Source organism: Balaenoptera acutorostrata, chromosome 4 (genome assembly GCF_949987535.1).
Source record: "Balaenoptera acutorostrata chromosome 4, mBalAcu1.1, whole genome shotgun sequence".
In the NCBI taxonomy this organism is placed as follows: Eukaryota; Metazoa; Chordata; class Mammalia; order Artiodactyla; family Balaenopteridae; genus Balaenoptera; species Balaenoptera acutorostrata.
This window is the reverse complement of record NC_080067.1, coordinates 92268704-92293321: the sequence shown is the minus strand read 5'-3', so window position 1 is coordinate 92293321 and position 24618 is coordinate 92268704. Positions and strand designations below refer to the sequence as shown.

At 38.6% G+C, this 24618-nt stretch overlaps 1 protein-coding gene across 4 annotated transcripts; it reads left to right on the top strand.

Annotated features, from left to right (window-relative positions):
* The first annotated feature begins 2653 nt into the window (after positions 1–2653).
* On the top strand, positions 2654–23866 carry CD200 (CD200 molecule). Of its 4 annotated transcripts, none has more exons than XM_007181931.2 (6): positions 2654–2796; positions 6516–6597; positions 9540–9860; positions 12213–12485; positions 14528–14635; positions 20991–23866. In XM_007181931.2, exons 1-6 carry the CDS (start codon positions 2785–2787, stop codon positions 20996–20998), a joined length of 804 nt encoding a protein of 267 aa, XP_007181993.2. In that variant the 5' UTR covers positions 2654–2784; the 3' UTR covers positions 20999–23866. The 4 variants fall into 4 exon arrangements, with proteins under 4 accessions (XP_007181993.2, XP_057402058.1, XP_028022223.2 ...); XM_028166422.2 differs by lacking the exon at positions 2654–2796 and adding an exon at positions 9179–9390 and having other exon boundaries at positions 6530–6597; XM_057546075.1 differs by lacking the exon at positions 6516–6597.
* The last annotated feature ends 752 nt before the right edge of the window (positions 23867–24618 follow it).

Below are 24618 nucleotides of genomic sequence, written 5' to 3'. Positions count from 1 at the left end.
CACATTTCATACTGGTAACATTTTTCTCTTTTCTCCTATGCTGTCTTTCACTAGGTTAAATATTCTTTTGCTAGTTTGAATCATATTTTATGCTCTTCTTCTGGTGTTCTGCCTTAACTTACTAAGAACTTATATTTTTATGTTTATTTCTTAAACATACACATCTTGGCATAATTCTCACCTACCTGTCATAATCTTATTATCTAACCTCTTACCCCCTTCCATGCACATTTGAATTATTGAATTATAAACATACAATTTTGGGGATCTTGCTTTTTCTAGGCAGTTATAAGTTTTGATGAGTTTATTTACCCTTTCTGCATATCTTTCTACGTAGTATCCTCCTGGATTAGTTTTTCTTTTTTCTAGAATACTTCTTTTGAAAATATTTTCAAGGAGAGTCTTGACGTAATAAATTTTCTGAGATTTATATGCTTAACAAAATCTTTTTTTTATCCTGTCATTTTATAATATTTTGCTAATAAAATTTAGGACAGAGTCTTTCAGTAGATTTATTAAAATGTCAAAATATCATCTGCAAAATATCATCTATATACTTGGGGGGAAAAACAATAGAGAAAATTTTAAAGTAAAGTGATAGAAAAAGATAAAACTGGCAAAAACAAAAAATAATCTAACAGCATGGTGTACATGTGTTTAGGAAAAGCCATGTATAAGAATGTTTATAACACCACTATTAAAAATAACCCCAAAATGGAAACAAACAAATGTCTAGTAACAGCAGAATAGATAAATAAATGTGGCATTTAAAGAATGGGATAGTATACAGCAGTGAGAATGAATGAACCACAACTACATGCAATAACATGGATGAATTTTTCAAATCTGTTGAGTGAAAGAACCCAGATACAAATGAGGACGTACTCTATGATGCCATTTATACAAAGTTTACGAACAGGCAAGTCTAGTCTATGATGTTGAAAGTAAGAGTGGTGGGAAGGTGGCAGTGACAGGAAGGGTAGGCAAAGAGAGTAGGACAGTTTTTGGTGAGCTGGGAATAGTCAGTTTTTTATCTGCTTCTGGCTATGCAAGTATGTTTACTCTATGACGATTCATATTGGGTAGTTATGATGTATGCACTTTCCTCTATGAATAACACATTTAATCAAAAAATTCAAAGTATTTTTTAAATATACCTTTGTAACAATATTTATAAAAGATAAAGTAGAATTCAAAGTTATTTTTCTTCAATATTTTGAAAGTTAACTCATTGCCTTCTTGCATCCAGCACTACCTTGTGACATTTAAAGTCACTTTGGGGACTTCCCTGGTTGCACAATTGTTGAGAATCCGCCTGCCAATGCAGGGGACACGGGTTCGATCCCTGGTCTGGGAAGATCCCACATGCTGCGGAGCAACTAAGCCCGTGAGTCACAACTACTGAGCCTGTGGTCTAGAGCCCGTGAGCCACAACTACTGAGCCCATGCACGACAACCACTGAAGCCTGCACGCCCTAGAGCCCGTGTGCTGCAACTTCTGAGCCTGCATGCTGCAACTACTGAAGCCCGCACGCCTAGAGCCCGTGCTCCGCAAGAGAAGCCACTGCAATGAGAAGCCCGCATACCACAACGAAGAGTAGCCCCCGCTCACGGCAACTAGAGAAAGCCTGAGCGCAGCAATGAAGACACAATGCAGCTAAAAATAAAAATAATAATAATTAATTAAATAAAACACAGCTGTTTAAAAAAATTAAAAATAAAGTCACTTTGATTCTCTTTCTTGGTGTTTCTACTTGTCATTTTTGAAGCTTTAAGAATTTTCTTTCAATTTCCTTAATTTGATCTTAATTCCACTATGTATATAAAATGGCTTTCTTTTATGTATCCTGTTTGGCACTCCATGAATATTTTAGTCCTTTCAATATGTTTGTGTTTTTCTGAAAATCAGTCATTATTTTAGTTACCGCCCTGGAATTTACAGTCCCATGGATCCTTAGGTAAAAGCTCTGTCCCAGCACCTTGTCATAGTGGTGGTGTTAGGAAAAGAGAAAAGGCTTTAGGAATTGAACACTTCATTGATCTGTTTGTCTTTCTTTGTTTGTTTAAGAGCCAAGAACTCCGGAACTTGTTAAAATGAGAAGAATCCTCATCATCAATACAAATGAAAGAAAACTCCTCACATAGAGAAAAAACCCAGTCACATCATGAATGGAGAGATCTTTACAGCATTGATGGCTTCAATATATAATTTGGTTCTGGATAAAAATATACATTTGTTTTGTAAAGTGTCTATTGGTTAAATTCAGCTTCAAAATATTTGGATTTTCCGAGGTGGTAATTGTGGAAACTGTAACATTTCTCAAAAATCATTTCGTATTTGCCAGCTCCACGGTGTAGACTGCCATTCCTCCAAGCGCCAACGCAGTGAAACAATTCATGTCTTCCCACCTCTCCCTGTTTCCTTTCTGTCTGCACAATGAAAATGGAAACGGTGTATATTTTTTCAAACATTTTCTGTTTCCCCAGTTGCCACCTCTGAAAACTGCGAATCGTTTTGAAGATAGGAAAAGAGGAGTACTATTTATTTTATTTTATCCCCTACAAGTAAACTGGAAAAACTGGCCTTCACGCCTCTGCTTGGGGGGCGGGGCGGGGGTGGGGAGGAGGGGTATTTGTGTCGGAGGAGGAGTGAGGCAGCTCTCCGCAGGCGCTGGCGGGGCGCATCCTTGCTCCACAGAACTGGAGGAGCTCTGTCTGGTCCGGTGTGAGATCCCTCCGGGCTTCCCAGCTGAAGCCAAACACCCCGCGCGGCCAGGAGCGAGGATGGAGTGGCTGGTGAGCCGGGCCAGGCGTGGGAAAGAGGGCGCAGGGTGGGCGACATCGCTCCGGTGGCCCTGGGGCGGTGGCGGGCTGAGAGCGCCGGGCTGCGGCTTTCCCCAGTCTGGTTCGGAGGTGGGATTTCTGCTAGCGCTTTCCTCTCAGCCCTTAACCTTGCTGAGAAGCGGATTTTGCCTTCCAAAGGGTGGTTTACAGGCCATTCCTGGCGTTCCGGTGCTCTGTCCCAGTGCTCTGGGAAAAGGATGCTGCCAGGCGCAGGCTCCGGAGACGCTTCTCGGAAGATCCTTGACATCCTCAGACAGGAACCGGGCTGGGAGGCGGGCGCTGGCGGCGGGGATAGAGGGTGCTGTACTGGCTGCGTTTTGGCCCTGAAACCTGGGGTGGGGTTGCAGAATTTCAGGCTCAGGCTCTCCAGGAGAGCTGGCTCCCTCCGTGATGCTCCAGCCTCTTTCTGCATCCTCTGGGCCTTTGCCTTGGGAAGCCATAAAGGATTGGATAAATCAGGGTTAAAACCCAGGGTATCCGCGAGAGACAGACATTTTGTTTATTCAGGACCTGTGTATATGACAAAATGAAGGAAGGAGAGGATTTTCATTTACATTGGTAATTGATAAAAATAATAAAAAATAAAATCTAAATACAAGTAATGCCTGAAGTAATTTTTTTTTTGTATATAGTTTATTGGCAGGATCACACAGCCAGTTATTTCACTCTTTTCCTTAACAAAGGAGAATGGTGGCCTGAGAGCTACTGTTTACTGAGTGCCAGGTGCTCTTAATCTTCACCACTATCCTTCAAAGGAGGAGTTATTACCCAATTTTACAAATAAAGAAACAGGCAGAGAGGTTACGTTTTCCAAGTCCATGTGACTGTATGTGGCAGGGTCAGGATTTGGACCTAGAAATTTTCAGGGAAGAGGTATGTATAGGGGCAATGTAGATGGGCAGCTGTCAGGTAAGACCCAGGCCTGTGAACCCTGGCCCTCTTGACAAAGGTTATAAATGGACTTCTCTATTTCCATTATTGTGTGATCTGATTAATGAATTTTTTAAGCTACCTAACACATATTGGCTTTTACCATACCTTAGGCACTGTATTAAATACTTTAAATGCTTAATTAATTCTCATAGTAACCCAAAGAGATAACAGCAACATTGATTTAGTGCTTATTTGTATCAGTCACTGTTCTAGGAGCTTTACATATACTATCTCATTTAGTCTTTTTAACAGAGAGTGGGTTGGTACTATTATTTTTTTCTGCATTTCAGGGAGGTAAAATGATTTGTCCTAGCTTACACATCTAGTATTGGTGCTAGCCTGAACTCAAGTCAGCCAGAGGAAATGTGTATATAATTAATAGCAAAGCTTTCTTTCTAATTCCCTTTGCCTCAATCACTGTGCTTCTGTTTCTTAAACATTGCTGGCCCCCAGTTCGTGCATCTTGTGTTTTGGTGTTTGTCTGCTTTCTCTCTTATCCTAAAAGACAGATTTTTACTCTGAAAGCCAAACTATTTGCATTCCTCATCACAGCCTCTGCTAGAGTCTGGATATCCATGTGGCATGATGGTGTGGAATTAGAATGCCAAAGAAAACTTTTTAGTTTCAGAAGCCAAAGTTTTTTTTTTTTAACATCTTTATTGAAGTGTAATTTCTTTACAATGGTGTGTTAGTTTCTGCTTTATAACAAAGTGAATCAGTTATACATATACATATGTCCCCATATCTCTTCCCTCTTGCGTCTCCCTCCCTCCCACCCTCCCTATCCCGCCCCTCTAGGTGGTCACAAAGCACCGAGCTGATCTCCCTGTGCTATGCGTCTGCTTCCCACTAGCTATCTATTTTATGTTTGGTAGTGTATATATGTCCATGCCACTCTCTCACTTTGTCCCAGCTTACCCTTCCCCCTCCCCGTATCCTCAAGTCCATTCTCTATGTCTGTGTCTTTATTCCCGTCTTGCCCCTAGGTTCTTCATGACCATTTTTTTTTTAGATTCCATATATATGTGTTAGCATACGGTGTTTGTTTTTCTCTTTCTGACTTACTTCACTCTGTATGACAGACTCTAGGTCCATCCACCTCACTACAAATAACTCCATTTCGTTTCTTTTTATGGCTGAGTAATATTCCATTGTATATATGTGCCACACCTTCTTTATCCATTCATCTGTTGATGGACACTCAGAAGCCAAAGTATTGAAATAGCAAGAGCCTAAGCATTTGAGTTTTAAAAGCCTGAATGCTGAAAGACCAAGGACAGGCCTTCATCCCAGAAAAAGTTGATGGGAAGAATACAAAGTGATGGAGGAAGCAGCTTCTTTAACCCTAGGCTGGGAGAGCAAAGAGGGACTGAATAGTGTCAGTTTGTGTCCTGAAAAGGATGCTCTGTGCCTGGCCCCCGGGAGTAGGGAGTCCAGGAGGGTGGTGAATAGAACTTACAGGTAGGTGTTGAAATCAAAGAACAGAAAACACCTGTGCCTTGCTTTCTTGCGGGGAACTGTGGGAAGAGGAAAGCCTGCCCATCATGGCAGGGGAACTGTAAAACAGAGATGGACAGACACATGGGAGTCTAGTCAGAGAGCCTTGTAGAATTCTCCTTTGTTCAGCACAGAAGAATCCAGGAGCACAGAATCTGGAGAATCGGGAAACATGAGAGAACATCTTGTAAGCACAAGATTTAATTGCACAAACCGATGACCAGGATGACTTGAGGGGAACACAGTGCCAGCATGGATAGATGGTTGTAACCAAGGGTTAATGGTCCTGTCCCACGGCTTGGCATTCCCAGGACTGTGGATGCAGTGCCAGAGTTTGGGACAATTGTGAAGTGTTGGTGGGCTAAACTGACAGAGAGTATGTGATATTGACTAAAATTAAGTCTCTACCTCTAGTTGGAATGGCAGCATGAAATAAAAATTAAGTTCAGTTAAAGAAAAATACAGAGAAACCTATATTTCTTACACACCTCAATTATAGAAAAATATAGAATATAGGAAAAAATATAGGGAAAATTTACATTCCTTGCTTGTACCCCCTTACAGTGAACACACTAACGTAGACCAAAGCCAGCCATGGGGCTGCTGCAGAGTAAAGTTATTCTGTCTCCATTCTACTCTCTCATTTTATAACAAAAATATACCCAGAATAATATTCCCTTAAATACCACCACGATTTGTAAAAAGGCCAAGGATTTCTGCCAGACACATGAAAATAAAGCAATGACGAAAAAATAAAGCCATTACTGGTTTTTAAAAGGTAAAATTTACATAAACTGTGCAGAATTTGCAGGAAAATCTACCTCAGCAGTCACATATCCTGCCAAGTGGTTACAACCTGAGTTACATTTTTAATATTAACAGATGTGGATTATTTGGGGAGTGAATGTTCTTCAGCATTTGCAGTCTATGTTTTCTGAGTATACTTATGGCAGTTTGTTTTCCCAGCAGTCTTGACAGTGGTGGCTTTGGAAGCAGGGCCTCAAATTGCTTATTGATGGCCATAATGAAGGAACCGCACTGCTGCTTTTCCCTTCCCATATCCTGAGCACCCTCTGTTATTTCTTCCATTTATAGTCTCTGGTTCTGCTTCCACAAAACCAAAGGTTTCCGGTGGTTAAAACTTTAGCTGCAACATTTCCTGAAACAGCGATTAGATTGAAGCTTCCTTAGCTTTGTCCACATCCAAACGCCCATTTCTGTACTTTGCTTTCTGTCTTCAGGTGTTGAGGAGGCTCTCCTGTCATCTGTCTACCTTCCAACTGATTTGGCTCTTGGCTGCCATGATGTTATGCAGGGCACAAGGTAAAGATACTCAATTCCCCTGCGTGGAATCCAGGAAACACAGTTTTTGGAGTGGCGACATTTGGCCACTCTTGTTTGTGCTGTGTTAGTTCATCTGTCTCCATGAATTATTTAAATGTGTAATTTGTTTGGATGACTGGGAGTGGTTCTTTCTGCTTTCCACATTTTTTCCAATGTTTTCAAAGACTTTAATATTAAGAAACTTTTCATAGATAAAACCAGACATGAAAAAATTCTTCCTAAATTAAGATATCATTTTTCACCTATCAAATTGAATAATGTTTAAAATAAAATTCCCTATGTTTGTAAAGATATGGGAATGCCTAAGGGAGTGTGAATGAATATGGCCTTTTGGGAAGGTAGTCTGGTAATAAGCCTTAAATTTGGGTGTGTCCCTCTTACAGAAAAATACTAAAAATAATGAAATATGGAGGTTACATAGGTTCACATAGTCTATTATATAAAACATACACCTATGCTCTCCACTCATCTGCTGAATTTCCTACTTGTGCCAGTCCCTTCTCCTCGGTTCCATAGGAGACCACACCTCACTTTGCTGCTGGCCTTTTATCACCTTCCGCGTGATGTTGTACTACATCAGCCTTCACAGGGGTAGGAAAGGGAAACTTCATACCATGTACAACACAGGATTTACCAACCCTAAATGGAGTTTCATATATGCAGTGAAGAATTGTAAGCTTTCCACTAAATTATTAGTCAAAGAGAAAAGTTACCCAAGAAGTTAAAACTCTAGTTTTGGTCCCTTTTCTACTCTCTATTCTAAAAGCAGCAATTTCTTCAGATCTCTGCTCTGCAAAATCTCAACAAACCTTTTGGAAACCCCAGTCCTAACAACCGGTATTCCCCCCAGAACTTTTCGCATCTACCAAGAGTACACCTCACTAAAATTGGAATTATGCAACACTTGTGGGTTCCAATTTGTATTTGTTGCTATGCCTATCTTTTCATTCTTGATGTTGTTGAGTGGATATTGTTTGTTTGTTTATGCTGCCTTCTTTTTTTCTAATTACTCTAGACAGTTTATCTGTGTTATTAGTCTTAAAAAAAATAACAGATTTTGGTGTTTTAAGTCAAAATTTTGTGTACCATTTTATTAATTTGTGCCTTTAACTTTATTAATTCACTCCTTTTATCATTTCTTGGGTGGGGTGGGAATTTTGGATATCTGTGTGTATTCATTTTCTTCAATCTTTCTTGTTTCCCAGTAAATTAAGTTAGGATTAAATATTTCCCTCTGAGAACTGCTTTGTAAATTTCTACAGATTTTAATATATGATATTCTTATTGTCATTCATAGCGATTTATAATTCTTGTTATGATTTCTGGTGTAATTAAGGAGTTAAAAGAAACATGTAAATTTCTAATTTTATTGCATTATGGACAGAGTTCAAGGTCATTTTTTTGTATACTATTTCAAGTTCAATTTGGGGGTATGTTCCACATGTTGTTTGAAAAGATTGTATGTTTTCTTTTGGGTAAAAGTTTACAAATACATGCTCATATGCACATACTACACATACATATATAATAATTTATATATAAAAATTTGTTTTTCAAATGTTCTATATCCTTATATTTGGTTTTATTGCTTTACTTATTTTTTTAATATATGGAAGTGAAAATTCCAAGAGAACAATGAAAAACTCTCCCATTATGATTATGGATTTATGGATTTTTCTTTGTAGTTCTATTAGCTTTTTATATATTTCACAGTTATGTTGTTAGGTGCGTGAAGGTTCATGATTAGTATGTCTTATTTTAGAGTCCTCCTTTTATCATTTTGAAAAATACATTTTTATTCCTTACAGTGTTTTTGTCTTCTATTCTCCCCTTTCTCCTTTTAAAATTCTTACTGGACTCATGCTGAAACCTTCTAGTCTTTGAATTTTTCTTTAATCCTTTCTATATCTTTATCCCTTTGTGCTACATTCTGGAAAAATTCTATGACCTGGTCTTCCTACTTACTAATTTACTCTTCAGTGATATTTATTCTGCTAAGTCTGTTAAGAGTTTACATTTCTCATTTTCTGCATCTCTGCTTTCTACTATTTACAGTGCTGGTTCCTTTTCACACTTAAGATATCACATTTATTCACATCAAAATGTTTATTTATGATATCTTTATTCATTTGGTGAGTTCTTGGGTTTGTAGAGTTTATTATTCCTCTATCATTATGTTAACTTTCTCAAATGTTTGGCTATTTGTTTTATTGAGATCTCCCATTGAGTCATCTATCGTAACAATATGACTAGCCAGCATTGGAGGGGGAAGAAATTATTGCCATGCCTTATATTCTGCACTGCATACACTAAAAATGGGGGAATGTGTAGATTGTCATTTGGTGGTCAAATCTCTCTGGTACTATCAGCTTCCTGGAGCACTGTCCTGTATATCTCTCTATCTTGTGTTCCTATATTCACCACTGCTTCCTGAAGGCAGACATCACTACTGCTGCTCCTTCCTTTGCAGGTATGTGTGTGGAATGTATAGAGCTGCTATACCTTCTTCACTTAAACTAATCACTCTGCCTATTGTCCATTGGCCCTTTCTTATTCCTAGCTGTTACTGCTCCAGGCATAAACTCACTTGGTGATGCTTCTATCCTATTTGGCACTTTCCATCTTCAACCTCACTTCACCTAATTTCCAGCCTACAGGGATTCTTCATGTAATTTCTGGTCACTGGGAGTTTGCTTTCTTATTTTTCTACTCTGCTACTCTTAAAGACTGAACAAATATTTGAACTTATATTTCTCTAGCAACATCAGGAAGGTAGGTAAATGTTGTTTTCTTTTTTTGCATTTTTCTGTATCTTTTCTAAATTTGACTTTGAACGTGCATTGTTTTTAATCAAAAAATGTATACTTGTGTATGTATTAAAATTTAAAATATAAATTTTTTTTATGATTCCATGATGAAAGTGGAGACCCAAGATGTAAGAGAGTTGCTGAACACACCTGCTTCTTTAAGATGCTCTCTGCAAAATCCCCAGGAAGTTCTGATTGTGACATGGCAAAAAATCAAGGCTGTAAGCCCAGAAAACATGATCACCTTTAGCCGGAACCATGGGGTTGTGGTCCAGCCTGCCTATAAGGACAAGATAAACATCACCCAGCTGGGACTCATCAACTCAACCATTACCTTCTGGAATACCACCTTGGAAGATGAAGGGTGTTACAAGTGCCTCTTCAATACCTTTGGTTCTGGGAAGATCTCAGGAATAGCCTGCCTCACTCTCTTTGGTGAGAGTCTCTGAGAATACATTGTCTCTGGCTTGAAATGTTATTTTGCAGAATGTTTGGAATGTAGTGGCAGTGCCTAGTTTTTCAGGATCCTAACCCCAGAAAGGCTCATGAGAGGACACTTGGCCTTTCATGTCTACAGTAACTGTGGTTACTGTTATTTGGAGAGTTCATAGGACTATGTTGAATCTCTACCTGGAGTTATCTTTGCCCTGACAAATACTGTTGTCAACAAGAGTAAATTAAGGACCATAGTGAGGATAAGTTCTCCATAAGCACTGATGTGGTTCAGACCTGGCTTTGCAATTAGCAGTCATGTGACCCTAGAAGAGTCCTGTCCACTCTGTACCAGAGTTTATTTATCTGCACCAGAAGTGTGAAGTAGATCATCTCTAGGGTCTCTAACAGCTTTAGTATTTTTGGATCTAAGGACAAAGCCAGATTGGGCTAAGCTGGAGCCAGTTATGGGGGTCCCTCTCATTTTGTTTCAGTGTAGCTGTATCAGGATTGATAAGGAGACATGCAGCAGAGGTTCTTCATTCCTGATGCCTACTAGGAATTTAACTGAATAATAAGCATTCTTTTAAAATCCAAGAGGCTTAGTATGACAAGATTCCTTTCTTCTTAACTGATGCTTAGCTGAGATCAAGAATTGAGAATTAGGAATAAGGGGTAACTTTGGAGGATGGCACACTTGGTGGTAGTTTTAGAAGGGAAACGACAAACTTAGACAGGGTTATTAGGAATGTTAAAATGAGAGTTCGCGCACACCAAGAATACTGGACAAGGGATAAGAAGAGGCTCAGTAAATAAGAATGCAAGGGAGGTAAGACAACACCGAACACAAGTTTCTTTCACTTATTTTGCCTGTAATGAGTCCTCTCGGCAGGATCTTGCATCAGGCTTTCTTCTTGATTTCTATTTCTTTCATTCCTCTGTCTCCCTCTGTCTCCCTATCTTTCTCTCTCTCTCCCCTCCTCCAATCCTTCCTTCCTCTTTCCTTTCCTTTTTTCCTCCCTTGCTCTTTTTTCTTCCCTCCCTCCCTCTCCTTTCCTTCCTTCTTCCTTCCTTCCTTCTTTCCACCATTTTTCTTCCTTTTCCTTCTTGTGTCACATTTTTCTCATTTCTGTTCTGTTTCCTTTTCTTTTTCTTTTTTGTTCATCTTTCTTTCTCCTACTCCCCCTTCTTTACTCATAATCTTTGTGTTACTTTTTGCCCGAAAAGCAGACTCCTCTGCATCTTCTAGCGAGTAATTCTGTAGTTCTTTTCCACACTGATCCTTTCCAGCCGCACCTTATAGTTTTCATCTAAGTCATTCTTTGATACATCAGAGAACCCTGCTGCCAGTCTGGCCACGTCAACCATACTCATCTTCCTTTACCTTATGTCTCTTCCTCCAGGGCTTATTGATGTTAGTAATCTGGGCACTCTGGACAGAGGCACAGTCCTATAGGCTCATTTTCTCCAGCCTACTGGCACCCACCCACCTCTTGAACTTCTGAGCACGGACAAGCTTTCATTTAGCATTGCCCTTTAATTATCTTGTGGGCTCCAAAGCCAACCACAGAAAGGCAAGTTTGCATTTGCTCAGCAGAGATAAACGGTATATTCCAAGGAAAATGAACTCATTAATCAAGGGACTTTTGAAAGGGAACAGGGTACAGCTGACCTAAAAATAATGTCCTTTTTTCATAAGCTAGTTATTTTCTGTTAACTCCATAAGGTGATCTCCACGGTCCTTACAACTGTCATTCTGTGATTTTCTGACTACTGACTATGAATTTCTAATTGACATTTTATATAGGTATTTCAAACAGGGACTTGCCAAGTCTGCTCCATGCATCTTGCTCCCTGGCCCAGTTCCAAACAGAAAAAGGCTTTCTCTAAGCAGCAGCCCCGCTACGGGCTCTCTGTTCTGAAACTGCCCTCGTGCTTCTGAGAAGTACAGACTACTTGTATGGAGGTGCCGATTGGTGGTCATTGTCAAACTATTTGAGAGGGGTACCCAGAAGAAGGCAGAGATATTGCATTGCCCATGGAAGAGAAAAGAATAATTAGGCTCTGCACTGTTTGGGGGAGAAGGTACCTTCTGTCCATCCAGCTAATTCTCCTAGAGGCAAACTACAGGGAGGATTGTACCTGTCACAGGGTTGTACTAGGCCAGTCTCCATCCTGCAATTCGGAGAATTAGACACAGGAAGAAGCCAGAAGGCCCCAGTTTGGACTGGATGTGCTACCTTATCTTTCTAGCCTCCACTGTCTTTCTGTAAAGATCTTTCTCTCATCTCTCTGAGGAGAGTGTGGGGCTCACACCATGCTTAACTGATGGCAGATAATTTTTTTTTGTCCCAGTACAGCCCACAGTATTCCTTCACTATAAATTATCTGAAGACCACCTAAATATCACTTGCTCTGCCAATGCTCGCCCAGCCCCTATGATCTCCTGGAAGGTCTCTGGCTCAGAGATTGAGAACAGTACTGAGATTCTCTCACACCCCAATGGGACAACATCTGTCACCAGCATCCTCCAGATCAAAGACCCCAAGAGTCAGGTGGGGAAGGATGTGATCTGCCAGGTACTGCACCTGGGGACTGTGACCGACTACAGGGAAACTGTGAACAAAGGTAAGAGAGAGAGGGCAAGATTTATCGTGGTCACATTTGTGGACACACACCTGCAAGGTGGTGAATGTTCTGCAGAGCCTCTTGGCCTTTAGCAAAGGAGCTGATAAGGGAGAGAATGGGATAAGTAGGGAAAGAAAAACAGAGTTGAGGAAGCCAATAAAGCCGATTTTACCTTGGCAAATGTGGTATGTTGCCCACATACTGAATGCTTTTGCTGAGATCCATCCATTGATTTATTCTTCCGTGCTACTAACTGAGCATTTGTTATGCCAGAAATGCAACAGTGAGGACTCAGTCCCTGCACACAGGGAGCTTCTAGTCTAGGAGGGAATGCAAAAGGAGCTGGGCAATTGTAAAACCTCATGTTAAATGCTTCAATAAGAAAGCTATAGTAGGAGTTCGGGTTTTTGAGCATGATTCACCTGTTCTCCTTTGGCCCTGCAATAAACCTTTCTCTACTTAAAAAAAAAAAAAGACAGCTGTGAGAGGATTGAGAGTGGGGAGAAGTAGCATCAGCTCAGTCTGGAGGGATTAGGATGTTTTCCTGGAAGAAGCCACACCCAGGATGAAACCTTTGCATAATCTACACTGTGGGAAAGGGGCTTTTAGGAAGGGGGCCAATCTGAGATGTTTTCCTCACCCCCTTTTAAAATAAACTGCCTCCTGTTCAGGACCTCTTTTGCTCTCCTGTGTTTCTATCTAAACTGCTGTCTCTGGGCCTCATCAATACAAGAGGTAAAGATTATGAGAGAGAGAATAAAGAAAGCGGTGGTTTTAGAGACAGGACACTTTAGTGATAACAGCCACAGTTTTCTTTCTCTATGTAGTTTTGAAGCACTAACTCTGGATGAGGCACTCAGTAGGAAGCCTCCTATAAAAAGTTATTGCTGCCTTTTTTCTGGGCACATTGTAGACAATAAAAGCTGGAAAAGTTTAGACCTCATTGGTATGGTGGCCTCTAGTGAACATATCCTGTAGTCATTTCTGGGGTCCTTGAAAAAGCAGACTAATCAAAAAGTAAATATTTAGGTAAATTTGCTCAAGAGGTTTGCAGTATTAGATTTGGACATTTGTGAAGAGATCCTCAGATTCAGCCACGGTGAAGGGTAAATTTCCCTGAAAAACAAAAATCTGAAAAGGAACATGTCTTTCCAAGAGTGCCAACATTGACTTATATCATTTATAATGTTTATACGTCATTTGTATAATGTTTGTTCATTCTGCGAACATTTACTAAAAATCTTTCATGCTTAAAGCATTATGTCGAGCACTAGAACTAGTGAAATTAGACAAATCTGAAGGTGCTCAGTTAAAGTATGACGTGACAAATTCCATTATAAAGGTATGGAGAAGATGCTGGAGACTCCCAAATCAGGGAGTGCTTCTTCTGCCTTTGTATTACACAGTGACACTGAAGAGATGATATTCAGGCTAAGTTGCATTTATTGACTATTGGAAAGAGATTTAATAACAAAGGCATAGATTAGAAGCAACACAATAAAAACACTGAGATGAGTTATTCCTGGGGGTTGGAATCATGAGATTCATTATTCTTTTCCTTTATATTTCTCTGTATTTTTAAAAAATTCCTCAATAAACGTATTACTTTAATGGACAGTATGGCAAAGAATATGTGCTTTGAAGGCAAACAGACCTCTGACCAAGCTTTGTTCTACCACTTACTACACTGATTTGGGGCTAACTTAACTTCTCTGAGCCTCAGTTGTTTGTTTTTTTAATCTGTTAGATGATTATAATAAGACCTAACTCTTGGGCTATTTTGAGAATTAAATGAGGTAACACATTCAAAGCTCCTACTACCTAGTAACTACATGAAACATGTTAGCGATTATTATTATTTAAATGTTATTAAAATAATGTGAGGTCATGAATATAGACCTCAGTATATATATATTTAAGAATAATTTTCATCAAAACCTCAGCTCTAGTAAAAACTCATCACAAGTGTCTCTTTATCACTTTTTGCCTCTACAGCTTCCACTTATGACTTGTTTTTCCTTTTCTCCCTTCAATATCCACAGGCTTTTGGTTTTCAGTTCCACTACTGTTAAGTATTGTTTCCTTGGTAATTCTTCTGGTCTTAATTTCAATCCTACTATACTGGAAACATCGTCGGAACCAAGACCGAGGTGAGTCCCCATGGGAGGTACAAAGAAGGAAAAAAATGATTGTTTAATGACAATTTGGGGGTCAAATGAAGATATAAGTAAAGGGGTGACAACCATGTGTTTGGTTTGGTGTTTCCAGAATACATAAATGTTGATGGTATTTTAAAACACTTCAGTGTCATTTTCTTGCAATTGGACATTAGTTTCTGCATTTCGTTTGCCAAGATGGTTTAAAGGCCAATTATTTTATAAATTCAGAGTAAGGATTGATGAGCGGAAATGTGGAAAATGTTTATTCAATCACTATGGAATCATCTAATAGCAAAAGCAGGGAAGTCTTGGCACCCAGGCTGTGTTCATCCTACCCAGGACAATCTCTTCTCTTTTTACAGCATTCCACAGGTCAGCTACCTGACTTAAGAGACTGTGAACTTGTCTGATATGATCACTAATTGAGTAGTGCTTTCTGTGTTATACCCTCACTATGGCTCAGACACTCTAGGCGACATTCAGGTGATCCATACTTATAATAACTGCATCATGTCATTCTGCCCTTATACACTGTTAATTTCTCTCCATCCCCTACGACAACTATCACAGTGCCTTATGTATACCAGGTGCTCAATAAATGTTCATTAAAAGAATGAATGAGTGAATGAATGGAAGGATAGATTTTCAAAGGGATTTGTTCAATTCCATTTTTTTTTAATTGCAAATTCAGTACCTCATAGATGCTGAGTCTTAAACACTGTGAGACAATATAAAACAAGAGATGCTATCAAATAAGAGGAGTCAGCCAGAGGGGAAGAATTAAATTTCTTTGGTTTCTGAAGACAGTGCATAATTTATGAAAGCTAATGCAAAGCTGCAGTTTATGTTGTATGTAATGGGAATTTCCCAAGATGAAGGGGTGGTATGGGGTTTTTCTCTAGCTCACATGACTGACAAAGAGGGAAGAAAAAAATGTTGGCTTTGAGTGTTATTTTACATTTCTATTAAAAATCTCACTCAAATGCTACATTTTTTCCTTTTTATTTTATGTCTCATAGACTAATATCTTTCACCTTCTAAGTTTTTTGAACATTTAATTTTGCATAAGCCTTATATAAACACCTGATTAATTCTTGTGACTTTATAAGAAAAGCAACAAATCACCAGTGTCAATGACCCTTTTGCAAAAGTAGATAAAGGGATTTGTTCTGTACGGGACAGGAGATTGCAAATCAGATAATCTTACTGCACATAAACCTAAACCCATAGAACTCCTTAGCACTCTGCAAAATGTCAAAGGCAGAAGGCCGTTTGATTCCACTTTTTCCAAACATTTCACTTTTCCAGTTAGGAACTGAAGTTGACTTCCTTCCCTAAGGTCACACAGTTAGTTAACAGCAGGCCTAGGATTAGAATCCTGGTCTCCTGACCTCTGCCGGAATGTTCTTCCAGTTATAGTTTCCTGACTTGAAAGATGCTGTTGTTAGTTGCATTTATTTCTGTCTGTGCTTGCTGATATTACTGTATTCTTCTGTAAAGTACAAGCAGAAAAGTATGAAGTGTTTAAATTCATTTTAAAAAGTCCCCTTGGACAAGAATCTTATAATACAACCTATTCAAGCCCAAGGTAAATTTCACTAGAAAGGGGCATTTGCAAAATAATTGTCCTTTGTTCATTAAGTCTTGTATTTTCTGGGAAATATGATTGTTCAATGCCTTATTCAGTTGCTGAAGTGAAGCGAGTCAGCTTAAGATTATTTGGTTCCATATACTTAAATAGCTAGTGGCTGTATCAATTTACATAGTGCAAGAGGGTTCCCTTTTCTCCACACCCTCTCCAGCATTTATTGTTTCTAGATTTTTTGATGATGGCCATTCTGACCGGTGTGAGATGATATCTCATTGTAGTTTTGATTTGCATTTCTCTTATGATTAATGATGTTGAGCATTCTTTCATGTGTTTGTTGGCAATCTGTATATCTTCTTTGGAGACATGTCTGGAGGTTCCTTAAAAAACTAAAAATAGAGCTACCATCTGACCCAGCAATCCCACTACTGGGCATACACCCTGAGAAAACCATAATTCAAAAAGAGTCATGTACCAAAATGTTCATTGCAGCTCTATTTACAATAACCAGGACATGGAAGCAACCTAAATGTCCATCATCAGATGAATGGATAAAGAAGATGTGGCACATATATACAATGGAATATTACTCAGCCATAAAAAGAAACGAAATGGAGTTATTTGTAGTGAGGTGGATGGAGTTAGAGTCTGTCATACAGGGTGAAGCAAGTCAGAAAGAGAAAAACAAATACAGTATGCTAACACATATATATGGAATCTAAAGGGAAAAAAAAAGGGTCATGAAGAACCTAGTGGCAAGACGGGAATAAAGACACAGACCTACTAGAGAATGGACTTGAGGATATGGGGAGGGGGAAGGGTAAGATGTGACAAAGTGAGAGAGTGGCATGGACATATATACACTACCAAACGTAAAATAGATAGCTAGTGGGAAGCAACCGCATAGCACAGGGAGATCAGCTTGGTGCTTTGTGACCACCCAGAGGGGTGGTATAGGGAGGGTGGAAGGGAGGGAGATGCAAGAGGGAAGACATGTGGGAACATATGTATATGTATAACTGATTCACTTTGTTATAAAGCAGAAACTAACACACCATTGTAAAGCAATTATACTCCAATAAAGATGTTTAAAAAAAAAAAAAAGCTAGTAAAATCAAATGTTAATTATGCTGGAGACAAACCCTCAAGGCTGAGGGAATACTGGTTTGTTAAGACCAAAATTTAAGTAATACAAAAAGCTGGGAGAAAGGGAAGAAAATCATCAAAGATAGAGACATTTTTTATTTCTTCAAGTAACAAATTTTGATTGTCAATTTGTCATGAAAGTGAATAGTTCTACCACATTTGCTTTCCATCTTTCTTTTTTTTTTAATTTTTATTTTATATTGGAGTATAGTTGATTTACAATGTTGTGTTAGTTTCAGGTGTGAAGCAAAGTGATTCAGTTATACATATACATATATCTATTTTTTTTTCAAATCCTTTTCCCGTTTAGGTTATTACAGAATATCTTTCTCTACCCTTACTTAGTGGTTTTTTGCTTTCTCTCTCTTTTACTTTCTATTATCTTCTGAAACATAAAACTTTTGGATGGGTGGGGAAACATGATCAGTCAAAAATGACACCGAGATTCTGGAACTGGTGACCTGAAAAAATGGTGATATGAACAGAAATAGAAGTGGAGAGGGGGAACTTGAGTGTGAGAGTGTGTGTGTGTGTGTGTGTGTGTGTGTGTGTGTGTGTGTTCAGAGTTTGTGGGGAGAGAAAGAGTAGAGATGAATTAATTCTTGAGCTTATTGAATATGAGTAGACAAAGAGTCATCTCCTTGGAGCTGCCCAATAGTAAGACAAATCTGGTAAGTAAGAAAAGTCTGTTAAGTAAAGTTCAACTCTTTGTTAGATAAATGACCAAAAAAGGTTTATTTTAGATCAAAATCACTAATTTGTTGCTCACAAAAACATAAGCAAATTTATAGTTTGTGGACAGAGAGGTAATCTCTAAAGACAGGTGTTATTTTCATAGGGAAGTCAGGCTCCCTGCAGTTTTCCTGTGATTCTGTATAATGCCAGAGAGTGTGATGTTGGTTTTTTCAACTGTAAAGCTGTACTAGTGATGAGCTAGAGTTGACTTCTCTTTGCACCATTCCGAATGGAATCATCACAATTATTTCCCATGAGACTACAGCAATACAATAATAGGTTAATAGGTTTTCAAAGAACGTTCTTTTTTTTTTTTCTTTTATGAATCAGTACTTTATTACTAAATAGAAAATGGGAAGAAATTAAAATTTCCTAGGGAAATTTTCTACCATTTCATGATAGTTCTTTCTATTAAAGCCAGTTGTTGCCCCTTCCACACATACTACAGTGAAGTAAAATTTGAGGTTGAGGATAATCTTTTATTTCTCATTAGCCAACCCACCAATGATCACAAGCTTCTCAGAAACAACAACTTCACTTTGGGGCAGATCATCATAGATAATCACCTAATTTTTAGAGATCTTTATTTTGAGTAGCAGTCTTCTTGTGTTTGATTGGGTCAAGGCTGAATTGGAAACCAACAGAAGATTTAGAAAATCATATGAAATGCATATTCCAAGCCTCATTTTTCTTCAAGTATCTTACTATTCCAGGTAAAAGTGGGTTTTTTTTAAACCCACATTATCTATATAATTGCCTTGACTTTTTTCAGTTCGCTTCACAATAATCTAACCTTATAAATAGGTTCTTTGCAATGCTAATAATGGCAATGTTGGTAAAACACTGTATCTTGGGTGGAATCATGTCACTTTTTCCTATTATTTTTTTTTAACATCTTTATTGGAGTATAATTGCTTTACAATGGTGTGTTAGCTTCCACTGTATAACAAAGTGAATCAGCCATACATATACATATATCCCCATATCTCCTCCCTCTTGTGTCTCCCTCCCACCCTCACTATCCCACCCCTCTAGGTGGTCACAAGCACCGAGCTGATCTCCCTGTGCTATGCGGCTGCTTCCCACTAGCTATCTGTTTTACATTTGGTAGTGTATATATGTCCATGCCACTCTCTCACTTCGTCCCAGCTTACCCTTTCCCCTCCCCGTGTCCTCGAGTCCATTCTCTATGTCTGCATCTTTATTCCTGTCCTGCCCCTAGGTTCTTCAGAACCTTTTTTTTTTTTTTTTTAGATTCCATATATATGTGTTAGCATACGGTATTTGTTTTTCTCTTTCTGATTTACTTCACATACAGATTGCCAACAAACACATGAAAGGATGCTCAACATCACTAATCATTAGAGAAATGCAAATCAAAACTACAATGAGGTATCACCTCACACCAGTCAGATTGGCCATCATCAAAAAATCTAGAAACAATAAATGCTGGAGAGGGTGTGGAGAAAAGGGAACCCTCTTACACTGTTGGTGGGAATGCAAATTGATACAGCCACTATGGAGAACAGTATGGAGGTGCCTTAAAAAACTAAAAATAGAACTACCATATGACCCAGCAATCCCACTACTGAGCATATACTCTAAAAAAACCATAATTCAAAAAGAGTCATGTACCACAATGTTCACTGCAGCTCTTTTTACAATAGCCAGGACATGGAAGCAACCTAAATGTCCATCAACAGATGAATGGATAAAGAAGATGTGGCACATATATACAATGGAATATTACTCAGCCATGAAAAGAAATGAAATTGAGTTATTTGTAGTGCAGTGGATGGACTTTCTCCTATTTTAAGCTTAGTACTACGTCAAATAACAGAGGTGCTCAGTAAATAATTTGTGATGCGGAAATTGGTGATTAGTTGGAAGGATAATACATAAGATATATGTTTCCAAAAAAATGAGAATCTTTGCTTTGCTAAATAATTGTACTTACACTTCCCAGATGAAGGCTTGATGAGTGGTAATCCTCACCTCTATCCCAGTGTCCTCCTAGTTCCAAGCAGAAGGAAGGGTGCTTTATATGAGAAAAGTGTGAAGCAATCTTTATTGAACCAACTAGGTTAGAATTGCTGGGAGGAATCTTGCATTCCAAGGCTACTTGTCTACAAAATTTCACCCTTGAATGGGTGCAAATGCCACCCATCATATCAAAATGTCATAACAAAATCCAATCACAAAGTAGGTGGCTAACAGACCCGTAAGCCTGGGCATTCTTGCCTGAGCTGTTCTGTCTTTCACAGCTGAACAGATCACTGATACTGGAAATGTTGGCACAGTTAAAACATGCAGAACTTTGCAGTTTCTGGTAAAGAATTACTTAAGATTACACGGAGAGTGAGATGTGGAACCAAGATGATATCTGAGGTCTTTTACTTCACTGTTTACATGCCTTGTAGAGAGGCCCACATGCTCCAAGTTTAAGTGCTAGAAAGCTAATAACCTTGAAAGGACCTCTATCTGTCTACTTTGTGACCATTCCCAACCCGATCTCCAGTAAATAAGTATCCACAGGAAACAAAGCTCAAGGTCTTATAAATAAAATACATGTAGATCATTTGGAATTCTTGAACGTGTTCTTTTACTTGTAGTCTTAAGTGTATTACTGAGCAAGTACAGTCTTACTTAGGAATAGCAAACTATTATTTCCTAGAATTACTCATGTCCTTTTAAAGAGAGTCACAGTTGCCTCACATCATGTTGGGTCAGGAATGTCTACTTTCTTCTCTTGGCTGATGAAATATGCACAGGAGACTTCTGTGTTTATTGATCCTTCTGTTATTTATCTTCTTAAAATCTATTAGAATAGAAATTATAAATGTTAAAAGTTAATATCTTGATCTTTCTTTTACCCAGAGCCATAGAGGAGTCACACAGAACCCTGAAAGTTATTCCCTGGTCTACTTGAATCTGACTCAGGAGGCAAGCAGGAGAAAGAGGGTCATTCTCCAAGGAACCTAAAAGAGCAAAAGAAGTTGGAGTCAAAGGCCTAAGAATTTCAAGATTTTCTACTGCCATCTAGGCTACCCAATGCTTCTGTGAGTTCCAAGAGGAAGTCATTTTACCTCTCAGGTCTGTTGTAGGACTTGATTTTGTAAAACAATGCAGTGTTGTGCTGTTGAAAGGGTACTGGACTTAGAATCAGGAGCCACCGCTCAGAGGCTGACTTTGACTCCGACTGGTGGCAACTCTATGTTAATCACTATCTCAATGAGCTTCCACGTTTGCATACAGAAAATTAAGGATTTGGACCAAATAATTTGCCATTCTGCTCTAAAACTGGTTGTAATTCCAGGAAAAAAAAAAAAAGGAATAAACAAAGAGAAAAGAAATGAAAAAGAGAAGAATACAGGAAGGTAGGGACCAAAGAACTTTTCTGAGACCACCTTTTGCCTTTCTGTGGCTATTCCACCTCTTCTTCCCTTCTTCTTTGGTCCGTAAGTCTATTTCCTCATCACTTGGTATCTAGTCCACCGCCTGCTTACTGTTTTGCTAATAACTGGTCTTTCTAGAACCCTCAGTTTCACTGCTATTCTTCATGTACTTCTGTGATATTTACCACAGTGGAAGTGGAACTGAATTTATTGTGAAGTAACATTGACAACCTTAACTTTACTTATCTGTTTTTATAGCAGACTAAATATTATTAGTCTTAGCAGCTCGCATTTTTAAAAAGGCATGCATTTCTCATCCATTTGTTTCATAATATGACCCAGCCCTATTTTAGTCATTCTAAATTCAGCCTAGTATAATGAAGACATATTTAGAAAACACAGCATTTAGAAAGTTTCCTGAATAGCATTCAGCTAATTCAAGTGCTTTGTCTCTCCCAGCTTCTTTTCTCATGAGTTAACTTCTCACAATAGCAGAGAAAGCATGTATGGGTGTACAAATCCCTTTGTTGTAAACATATGGTTCTAACTAGTGGAACAATTTTGAACTTTTAAATAATCATAGGACCAAGTTGGTGACTTTTTCAGTATCTTTTGCTTTCTTGTCTCTATCCAGTGACCTAGGAACTAAAAACTAAAACTTAAGTTGTTTTCACTGTTGAATTGAATATTTATATATTTAGTAAGGTTTTCGTATGTTATTTAATTCTGTATTATTTCGTATATTTGTATTAATATACTGAATAATTAAAAGTGTCAGCTCTAAATATTTGGTTCATGATATTCTCGTAGGGAATGTGGAAAATGTGGGCATTAATGATAATCTGTATATTTTTCCTCTGTGTGTGAAATCCTCCCCTCTATATCTTACCCCCTAAAAGATGCTGTTGGCATTTCTGATTTGTCACAGCGTCACAGATCAGATGTTCTTGATCTGACCAGTGAAAGCTGCTTCATTTTGGTGCCTGTGTCCTTTTGATATGACCCGGTCAATTTTGGAGTACTTCCTTATATGTGCTGTTTTGATTTTGCTTTTTTGTTTCTTTGTTTGGGAATTTTTTTTAAATTTAATTTTATTTATTTATTTTTATACAGCAGGCTCTTATTAGTTATCTATTTTATACATATTAGTATATAGATGTCAATCTGATTTTGCTTTTAGATACTAACCTCTGCAAATGGATTAGCTCACACAGTTTTGAATTTAGTAGGAATTATCATCCTGCTTCTGGTTTTGCTGTTTTTTCTGGTATCTTAGCTGCCAGATCAGACAGGGTAACTTAAAGCAGCAGTTCTCAAACATTTAAAGGTCTCAGGACCCCTTTACACACGTAAAAACATTATTGAGGACCCCAAAGAGCTTTTTTGTAAAGCGAATTATGTCTGTTGATATTTACCATATTTGAGATTAAAACTGATAAACTTTAAAAACAAAAATCTACAAGCATGCATTTCATTAGTCATCAGAGTGATAGCAACATCACACATCAGGTAGATTCTGGAAAGCTCCACAGCACACTTGTGAGAGAGTGAAAATAAGGAATTGATGTGATTATGACAGTAGTTTTGACTTTGTGGAACCCCGGAAACGGTCTCAAGGACAATTTTGAGGACTGCTCACTTAACGTATAGGCAAAGAAGGAGACCATTTTATGAGATTTCATGAGTCTCTCCCAAAGGCTCTCCTTTACGAAACAGCTATCTTCACAGTGCCTAAGCATTCCACCATTCCACCATAATTTTAGTTAGGCCATTATCTTTCTGGGAGTTCCCCTTAAAGTGCAGAGAGGCCTGGGTCTACTCCTTCTTCCTCACTAGCAATTCAACTTAAATTGCCTTATTAAATGGCTTATCAGTTACCTTGCAGGGTATTGAGAGACTTGGACTTAGAATAGGTAAGTTTTGATGGGAAAGACTTGAGAGGGTCATAGAGAGCAAAGAGAGGATGTGGAAGGTGTGACTCAGAGCACATGGCTCTGTCTGACAAGGCAGATTCCTGGGTAGCACCAGTCTTGCCCTACGACTCCTGCCCTCTCACCCCTGGGAGGGGCTCACCAACTGTCCCTTACTCATCCTGAACCTTTCAATTAGGGGAGTTTCTTCCAAATCTATGAATTGGAAAGAGACAGTTTGGGCTTTGTATGCTTCAGCAAGGTTGGGAAAGTTGTAAACATTCGAGTCACTTCGAATAACTCAATCACAAAGTTTTCTTGGCAGTAAAAATTTAGAGACTTTCCAGGGTGGTGGTAAATGAGCTCAGAGACAAGGGAAACCAGAAGAAGTTTTTTGTGCTTAAATAGAAGTAAAACTGAAGGTGAAGATTTGGGGGGAGCGGTTGGAATTTATTAACCACCAACTAGGTAACATTTCATAAATACAAGTTCAAAGAGTACAAAATCCCATAGTATGACTAGGGATTATGAGGCTTTGGTTAAAATAGTTTTCTTGGACCAACTTTCTTCTATGTTTATTTAGCTCGTCAAGAAAGAGATTTAACTTTCTAAAACTAAAGTTTCCTAAAGTAATTCTTCACAACTGTAATGTTTTTGTTTTTTATATTTGCTCTCAAAATGTTCCAGATAGGACTTCAGTCTCCCTACCACAGTCACTTAGGCTAATAAACTTGGACAGGGTCACAGAGAGCTGTGATTCAATTGTAAGCAAGCCAACTTTTGCATAGACATCATATTCATTTGAGCCTTGTGATGTCGGGAAGGTTTTTAAGCCCATCTTTATAGGTGTGAAAAATGAAGCCTTAAGCTTTTCAGTGACTTTCTTTGGGTAACACTGAAAACATGACATGGGACCAAAACTCCAACTCAGAATCCCAGACTTCCTGCCCAGTGCTCTCTCTGTTCCCTCCACTCTTACTGTCATTCATCCCAAATCCTACTTGTCAGTATATCCTATTTGCTCTATCAATATATTTAGAATCCAACTCTTACCCCCAATCTTACCACCTGGCCCAAACCATCATTATCTTTCTCCTAGATTGTTGACACAGTTTTCTAATTAATCTCCCTGCTTCTGCTTTCTCCCCTTTTTAGTCTATTCTCGCATCTGTTTTAAAATATAGATCAAGACAAATCGTG